The sequence below is a fragment of the Nansenia antarctica genome (genome assembly GCF_963989245.1).
Source record: "Nansenia antarctica genome assembly, chromosome: 7".
NCBI lineage: Eukaryota > Metazoa > Chordata > Actinopteri > Argentiniformes > Microstomatidae > Nansenia > Nansenia antarctica.
The window spans coordinates 2,364,238-2,373,665 of record NC_137677.1 but is presented as its reverse complement, the minus strand read 5'-3'; the positions used below and the strand labels follow the sequence as shown (position 1 = coordinate 2,373,665).

Here is a 9,428-nt window from a genome sequence, read left to right as displayed (position 1 = left end):
TACTAGTACCAATTATACACAAAAAAATATCAGGTAATTGCTCCCATATCTTTTTCTTCTCTGAAAAACATTTAGAAAACAGAGAGGAACATATACCTCGACGATCTCAAGATAAAATCACCTACATTTACAACCGATATTTACATCAAATAAACAGTTCACTGATCAATACATTCAATGAATACAAATTGTACTAATAAGACTATGTGTGAACTGTTTTACAGCTTAAGTTGTTTTTGAGTGAGTGGCTTCGGGAACAATCTAATCTCTGCTGGTAAACTTAGTCGATAAACATTTTCTCCCTGTTGTTATTCTGAGACAAAAACTGGTCATGAAAAATAAAAACTCTAATTCATCTGTCTGGTGTCATTCGTTTGCTTGGCCGTTCACAAGCCCATCTGCATGTCAGCAAAGTTGAAGAAGCTGTCCACATCTCGAGAAGAAGTACTTTTGTTTTCTGAAACAAAAACCTGCAAAGAATACGACACAGAAGAGAACATTAGGGTTTTATTTATTACCTCATTTACAAGGACAAATGTAAATGTTGCTTTACAATTACAATACATTTCACCTTGAGATCAAGTAGATTTCACAAATACAGTTACCTTGGTCCCATTGAACATTTCACTGGCGATCTTCTTGCAAGCTTCCACCACCCCTTCACCACTCAACTCCAGGGCTACAACTGGGCCTGTGGTATTAAGATATTAATTTCAGAGGTTATATTCAAGTACGCTTATACTGAAGTGTACTACATTTCCCCCCCCCCCCATCCTTTTCTGAATCAGACATGATATTTAACACTGCAAACCACATAATTAAGCAATATCACACGAGAGGGAGTGCTGTTATACTGAATATCAGCACGGCTGTGATTCGGTCGTAGGTACGAGGCCGCAGCCCTATGGCTCTGTCAACAAAAAATAGTTCCGCAACTGAACTGATGCCTAGTAACCTGAACACAAACATCTGCAGGCTAGCTACTTTGTATTAAGGGTCATTTCAGAGTGATGCATATAGTTAAAAGTCCCAGTGCTGTTATACTGTATATCAGCACTCATGGAATGCCTCTTGTCCAATCAAATTACTTGGTCGGAACTAACTGTTGTATAAAACAAACTAAATGACATCATAACGTACCCTTGGTGATGCACTCCACCAGACCCTCTGCGTTGGCCTGGAACACCCTGCTCACATCCTCTGGCCGCATGGAGACTTCCTTAGTCTGGATCAGGACAAACCCTTTCCCAGTGGCCTGGAAGAGACACACAAGGGTTAGGGTTAGGGTTAGTAATGTAAGAGACACAACAGGACAGAGTTGCTCATGATGATTAAATTAACACAAATTAAAGCTCTAATATCAATACTTCATTTTATTTTATCTGGGGAAGACGCTGATCTTGTTACTTGCCAGAAAACACAGAATGGAGCTTCACTACACAAGTAATCAAAGCTGCAGCCAGACTCCACCACTACGGCATGGTGAGTCATTGTTTTTGTAATACTGTAATGCATATTTTGCAACAAAAACATAAATGAGATGTTTTAATGACAATCATAAAACCACCATTGAGGTAAAGAGCGCTCACGACTGCTTAAACAAGCTCAACAAGTCCGCTCAACCAGTCTTCAATAGGCAGAAACATGGTCCTATATACTATATAAAAACATGGTCCACAAATGCAAGCAGCTGCCAGTGCTGTCAGCTGAGCCATGACTGTTATTGTTTACACAGCAGAGTGTAACATACTTACACAGCAGAGTGTAACATACTCTGTGACCAGACCGTTGACTGCTGCATCATACCAAACTGACTCACAGGCAACCAACTCTCAGAAAATGTAAGATTAGATACAGCTGTAGCTTTACAAAAACACTCATAGTAACCATAGTAACCATTTCAATTGTTCTGCAATCTAAAATAGGTCTTTGGGAGGAGGACTTATAGGGAAGTAGATTTCCGCAGTTCAACCGCAGTTTCGATATGACCCAAGACTTCTGGGGTAAACAATATTCTTTGAAATGAAACAACATTAATTTACAGTCAGCTCTCTCTTTTTTTGGGAAATGTGGCCAAAGAATCTCCTTTTTCTCCTCCTCACCTCATCAATGAGTCTTCTGGCGTTAGCCGTCGTGTAGTCCCCCGCAAACAGAACAAAGAGGCAGGACTCGTCACTCTCCTTGCGCCTCCCTCCCTTGGTCAGCGGCACGATGCTGCGGGACACCTCGCCGGAGACCCGGACGGACTTGAACTCTGACTCAGCGTCTGGCGCTGGCACGCGGTCCATCACCACGACGTCCTCTGACAGGAGACTCCAGTTAGTCTCTCCGGACACGGGGGTGAAGTCGTGGATGTTGCTCCAGTTGTTGTTGAATATACTGAGTCCAGCGTCCTTGAAGTGGGAGGGCAGCTCGGGGTAGTAGTACTGGAAGCAGCCAAACTTCATCCCGGTGGATGACTCGATGATGGGCTGGGTGGCACAGCACAGGAACACCTCCATTTTTTTACAGTCGCGCGTGCGGAACTGCTGGCACGCCACGATACACTTGATGTCCTTGCAATCTCTGAAGAATATACTGCCTTTGACAGGTCCCAGGAAGATGCGACAGTTGATGCAGTCGTCGATGGTGATAGTGGCCGAGTTGTCAAACACAAAGATGTCGCAGTTCTCGCAGTCTTGGATGACAAACTGCTGCCCGTTCAGCTTGCCAGGCAAACGGCCCACGGTGGCATCCTTAACACCCGTCAGCATGAAGTCCTTAGGATCAACCTGTAGAAGACAGACAAAACAAAAAGACCCTTAGAAGAAGACAGACATGAGTATATGGGATCTCCAGATTCAAATACATCTGTCCTAATAGGCTAATAACTTCAATTTCACATGGTTTTGGCTTTTTTTACCAATCGATCAGAATTCAAATAATGCTTTCACACCTATTTCTCAAGCATTAACGATCCTCTCCCAAATACCAAGGTCGATAATAGATTCATTATTACATACTGCTGTTTCATATCAAGACTGATTTGGAAATATCATGTTGTTTTCTTGAAAACTAGGGCATAATAAATATAATATACCGCTGGTTTGGCATTCTTCTTCTACCATCTTTCTCTGGACAACCTGTAGTACTTGGTTGATGATGCCAATTCTTGACTAATCTGTAGTATTGTATCCGGCCCAGCTGTCAAACTCCTTACTTGCGTCGCACGGACCCTAAGCCGATAATGAGCTCTGTCTCTAGGCGAACAGGTAGTGTGTGTGTGTGTGTGTGTGTGTGTGTGTGTGTGTGTGTGTGTGTGCACACAACGTTGCTGACCCTGGCATTATCAATGGATAGTGAGATATTTCTATATGCAGTTTTCATAACTGAATCTCAGTCATAACCCTTTTGCATTTGCTGACGTTCTCTCTTGCATATGGTGTGTGTGTGTCTCTTGCATATGGTGTGTGTGTGTGTGTGTGTGTGTGTGTGTATCTCTCGCATATGGTGTGTGTGTGTGTGTGTGGTAAGCTAATCAATCCTAGCAGCAGCACATTTAGTCATCAAGTAATTAGCCAGCTAACCAGAGCTAACGTGGCGAGCTCGACTGGTACAGCTACAGCACATTGGACTGGTGGTGTCCATGCATGATGTAGCTGTGTGAATGTTATTTCCACCCAAATTAAAACAATACTGGCTCCTAGATGGGGCCAGTGTGTCCATGCATGCCCACCTAACACCTTGTAGAAAGCGAGTTATAATCAGCTATCAGTCACATGCAATCTTCAAAGTAATAGTTATGTAGCGGTGTGGATGTTATTTCCACCCAAATTAAACAATACTGGTCCTAGATGGGGGCCAGTGTGTCCATCCATGCATACCTACCTAAACACCTTCTAGAAAGCGAGTTATAATCAGATAATCAGCTATCAGTCACATGCATGATGGTGCAGCTGTGTGAATGTTATTTCCACCCAAATTAAAACAACACTGCTCATAGATGGGGGCCAGTGTGTCCATGCATGTGCCCACCTAACAACCTTCTAGAAAGCGAGTTATTTAAGTATAATCAGCTATCAGTCACATTGCATCTTCAAAGTAGAAGATAATCAGCTATCAGTCACATGCATGCATCTTCAAAGTAGAAGATAGTCAGCTATCAACATGCAATCACATGCAATCACATGCAATCTTCTAAGTAGCAGATAGTTGTACCTTCTCGCGTGTGTCCCAGCTGTACTGCTTGGGCGCTTCTGTCTCTGCTGTGCTCGAGCTGCTGAGGACGTTGTTGCTGGTGGTCTCGCCAGGCGTCGTCTGGGTGGTCAGCTCTTCCTTATCAGACTGGGCTTTTCTTTTAGATTTCTTGGAAAAGAAGCACCCCATTTTGCCCTTTTAACAATAAACCCGATTATCTACGACCGAACTAAAACGTTTACAGGAGTCTATCCCTACTTTACTATCCCTAGTTGGCGTAGTTTGTGTAAAAATCTGCAGGTATAATTCTGGTCTTCGTATGTCGCCACCAAGTCGCAAATTAAACGACTGAACGACTAAATGATTATCTACGACTGAACTAAAATGTTTACAGGAGTCTATCCCTACTTATAGTTATATAGTTGGCGTAGTTTCGGTCAAATCTGCAGGTATTCTGGTCTTCGTATTGTAATCGTAGCGTCGCTGCTTACTGCCACCTCGGTTACGAGCTAATCACGCACCCTCGTAACCTCTTGAGCTTCCCGTTTCCTCACCCACGCTCAACAGCCAATCAATAACTCGCAATTCGTTACCTAGTAACAGCGAATCGCAACGTTCTAACGACAGGGGGCGGGCTACGCGACGTCAGCGAATCAGATTAGGGCTGTAGTCTTTGGGCGATGGGCGTGGCCGTTGCCTACTATAATTATGCACACATAAAATAAAATCGTTGCTACGTCAGAGAGTCACAGTAATATAATATCACAGCCCTTTTCTTGTATATATATATATATATATATATATATATATATATATATATATATATATATATATATATATACTTTTTTGAGTCTCAACATTTTAGTACCTGTACTATAAACTAAATAAATAGGTTCAATAATTTCCCATTAAAATAGCCTTTAAATGCAAATATAATAATAATAAAATGTTATTGTTGTTGCCTATATAAAACGGTCAAGTAAGAGGAAAGTCTGCTATAATTTAGTAAGACAATGTATGAAATTCATATTGAGACGTGTCAACGCTAGAAACATCTCTAGGCTTATTCAAAACAAGAAAAGTGTGTTTAAGCTTGTCCATTCTAATAATAGGTCGCCTTTACCTATTTATAAAGATTCAGTGAAACATTCCACATGTTCTGTTCTGGGTGGATTTACAGTAGGTGGGCATGGAAGTCAAACTATTGTTCTTCGACATACTTATTATTATTATTATTATTATTATTATTATTATAATTTTCATCATTATTACTTCATTATTTTAATTGTCATCATTATTACTTTTGCAAACCACCCTGATAAAAGCTTTCTGATACCAGTTAAACTTTTTAAACTATTAAGCTTTATTAACTCCAAAAACTCTATCAATCTATCCATCTGTCCATCATCCTTTCACCAGTCACTGCTGCTTAACTCAGTATAACTCTTATCAATTAAGCTCTTCATTGTTTTGATATTTCTATACCTCCCCTTTCTCATCCATCTATCCTCGTTCATCTGCTAAACGAACCTAATCAATCTATCCCACTTTCTTTCAACTACCCAGAAATCTTCATCAACTCTGATAAAAGCTTTCTGATACCTATTAAACCTTTTACACAGGTTAACCAACTCTACCACTCTCAACCACTCAGTCAACCAACTCTCTATCTATCTATCTATCTATCTATCTATCTATCTATCTATCTATCTATCTATCTATCTATCTATCTATCTATCTATCTATCTATCTATCTAACATTCTATCAGCCAACCAACCAACCAACCAACCCAAATCTATCTATCAAAACATCTTTAAACCTTTTCCACTACCAAAATAAGAGTTTGCAAGCCCCCAACTTATTATCTTATCTAGTTGGTTTGTGTTTTTCTTCAGCCAACACAATACACTACACCTATGTTTGAGCTGTTACTAAATATAATGCTTCTCATGTTTATTACGCCATTCACACACTTCCAGGAAAACTGTAATCATAAGAGTAAGCTTTATCTGACAATGGTAAGTTGAATTCTGTAGGATACACACTCATGGTTTACACTTCAGCCAATCATGAGGTACTTTACCTCTGACATCTCTCAAAGTGACATCCCCATCTATCTCCCCTCCCTCCACCCCCACGCAGAGAGCTATGGACTGTCTTGACCTGAACACTTGATCTTTTGGCACTTTTGCACTTCTTATATTTATATGTATTTATTACTTTTTGTCTTGTCCTGTCTTGCACCTGTCCTGCTGTAAACCGTGCTCCACTGACCCAAACCAAATTCCTAACATGTTTACATGTCATGGCAATAAAGTCTTCTGATTCTGATTCTGATTCTGATTCTCAAAGTGAGCATTGTTCTGTCAAAATTGTGTTCCTGGTGAAAAGACAGATTTTTTCAAGGTGCCTTTATTGCATGTAACATGTGGAGAGGGAACATTTATCAACCACGTCGTTGCCTGCCAAAAGAAGACAGTTTTGAGTCTTCTTCTCTTGGTCCCGTGTACCATGATGATCATCTGTTCATGTTCCAGACATGTTCCAGACATGTTCCTACAGATGTTCCAGACATGTGTGCATTTCAAGTTCATATGGAGGCCTAAGCTCCACAAGAGAGCAAATTCAAGCCAGGTAAAAAAATCTGGATTGCGACATTTGAGTACTGAGTAATGACATTTACATGTATGTACAGTAGAGTTGGTACTGTATCCTCCCTCCTCCACTATGTAAGCACTGCAGTTATAGAGTATGAACACAGGAGGGCGCACTTCCATTCATGAAGGCCAAAATAATGCATGTGTTGCTATCCTCCACATGCATACACCCATAGAGGTGCGGCTGTGTCTCAGGAGGTAGAGTCGCCGTCTAATGATCACAAGGTTGGCAGATCAGCGGTTCGAGCCCCGGCTTGCCACATGTCGAAGTGTCCTTGGGCAAGACACTGAACCCCAAATTGCTCCCAGTGGGCCAGCGCCTTGCATGGTAGCTTGCCGCCATTGGTGTGTGAATGTGTGTGTGAATGGGTGAATGAGAGGCCGTGGTAAAGCGCTTTGGAGCAGCAAAAAAGGCGCTATATAAGTGCAGTCCAGTCCATTTTTCATGAAGTGCTTTGAGAGGCTGGTTAATACAACTCCACACTACCTGCCAGACTGGTCCCTCTTCAATTTGCATACTGCCCCAACAGATCCAGCGATGATGCCATTGCTTTCTCAACACACACTGGCCTATCCCACCTACACAAGAATGCGAGAATGCTGTTCATGAACTGGATCCTGGACATGCTGACGGGCAGACCCCAGGTGGTGAGGATAGTATCACCTCCTCCACTCTGACTCTCCACACAGAGGCCACCCAGGGCTCCACCTCAGCCCCCTGCTGTCCTCCCTGTTCACCCATGCCTGTGTGGCCACGCACAGCTCCAACTGCATCATCAGGTTGGCTGATGACACCACTGTGGTTGGCCTGATCACAAAAGATTATGACGAGCCATGAGCTTCCTGCCGTGCAGGGCATCTACTTCAAGAGGTGCAAGAGGAAGGCCCCCCACTTTACATTTACATTTACATTTTTGGCATTTAGCAGACGCCATATTCCAAAGCGACTTACAATCAATACATTTGACTAAGCAAGTGAATCATCAATCCACCAGTCGTATCAGGAAGAGTAATCCAGCTCAGGCCCGGGGCCATTGGCAGTCTCAGTGATAGGACATCTTTTTTGTTGTTGTTGTTGTTGTTGTTGTTACTTTTTAATATATATATATAGACACTGGAGAACAGAGAGACAGTATAAGGGGGCAGTAGAAGTCATAGGGGACACTGTAAAGGGGAAAAGTGGGTGTCTCTTTGATTTGATTAGGGTAAAATACATTTTAAAAATAGAGTAAATTCTATCAGCTGGTCGGTGTGGATAGACTGATGAAAATCATCGCATGCTGAAAAGGGTTCATTTGTTGCACAGAAACACAATGAAATGAATGGAAATATATATTCAACAGCCAGAAAGAGGCCTGTTGACCGTTGGTCGTCTGACTATCTGGGAGCCTTGGGGACGACTTAACACGGTGGCACACGTTGTAAACATGACCATCAACCATCAACAGTCTAAAAACATATTTTCAGCAATACATTTGATAACTTGATTATTTTTTTAAAGGAAACTAACCTCCATTACGGAAATGAATATCTGAATTTCCTGTTATGACATTTAAGGAAATTAAAAAGGATATCTATATTTCCTGTTATAACATAGATAGGCTACATAAAAAATAAAAATAAAGAGAACTGTGCGTGACGTTAGAATGATAAGGTTTTTGACATAATCTGATCCATTAGGTGTTTATTAATGCCTGTGTGGTGTTATTTTTAAAATGTTGACATTTTTAGTTAGTAATTCATAAAACACAAAGGTTCCATCTCACAAAACATAATTAAGCAATATCACAGGAGAGGGAGTGTGTTATACTGAATATCAGCACGGCTGTGATTGGGTCGTAGGTACGAGGCCGCAGCACGACCTCCAGTGTGATATTGCTTTTATACAACAGTTCTACAGCGCGATTTATTAGTTAACAGTAATAAGCAACAACAGATTATGATTTGTTTGTTTATTTAATCATAAAAATAAACAAAAAATAGTTCCGCAACTGAACTTCAAATGGACTGTTGCCTAGTAACCTGAACACAAACATGTAGTCTAATTAACGGTCATTTAGTAGAACATCTGTGCGGCGGAGTGATACATATAGTTAAAAGTCCCAGTGCTGTTATACTGTATATCAGCACTCATGCAATGCCTCTTGTCCAATCAGATGACTTGGTCGGAACTAACTGTTGTATAATGGCATTTAAAAACGTTGACATTTGAATATCTCTGAACTGCCCTAAACGGCAGTTTATATTATATAGCCTTATAGAACCTTATCATTCCAAACTTACGTGTGGTCTGTCTTACCCAGAGGGGCAGTACAACTTCTAGCTGTAGCGTGTCCACGTAAAGACACACTGCACCTTTAAAAGGCTGAACTAACACAGGCAACGATTTATTCAGCTCGTGCGTCTCATTTGTTTTGACAAACCTTGCGCAGTCCCACGGAGCGGAGACATCCGTGCAGGCAGCATCTTGCACCATGGACATGGCCACCAAACCCAGACCCCGGAGTCTGTTACTGGAGAAGAGCATGATGTTCCCCGTTATCCTGGTTCTGTTGATCAACCAGGCCTCCAAGATGAAAGCCCAGGACAGCGGC

General features: G+C 41.5%; 1 protein-coding gene across 1 annotated transcript; it reads right to left on the bottom strand.

The window, feature by feature from the left end:
• Positions 1-105: 105 nt before the first annotated feature.
• Positions 106-4,588, bottom strand: rp2 (RP2 activator of ARL3 GTPase). Its single transcript, XM_080536096.1, has 5 exons — positions 4,198-4,588; positions 2,103-2,771; positions 1,141-1,255; positions 606-691; positions 106-470 (listed from the first exon to the last, which is right to left on the bottom strand). The coding sequence occupies exons 1-5, from the start codon at positions 4,363-4,365 to the stop codon at positions 387-389; spliced, it is 1,122 nt and encodes a 373-aa protein (XP_080392222.1). The 5' UTR covers positions 4,366-4,588; the 3' UTR covers positions 106-386.
• Between the last annotated feature and the right edge of the window lie 4,840 nt (positions 4,589-9,428).

What these genes read in the sequence shown, in the direction of transcription:
- rp2 (XM_080536096.1), bottom strand. Translation starts at nt 4,365, where the DNA reads ATGGGGTGCTTCTTTTCCAAGAAATCTAAAAGAAAAGCCCAGTCTGAT. An exon ending in CCAGAAGACTCATTGATGAG is followed by an intron (nt 1,256 to 2,102) that starts GTGAGGAGGAGA and finishes TGTCTCTTCCAG; the next exon opens with GCCACTGGGAAAGGGTTTGT. An exon ending in GGTGGAGTGCATCACCAAGG is followed by an intron (nt 692 to 1,140) that starts GTACGTTATGAT and finishes TTAATACCACAG; the next exon opens with GCCCAGTTGTAGCCCTGGAG.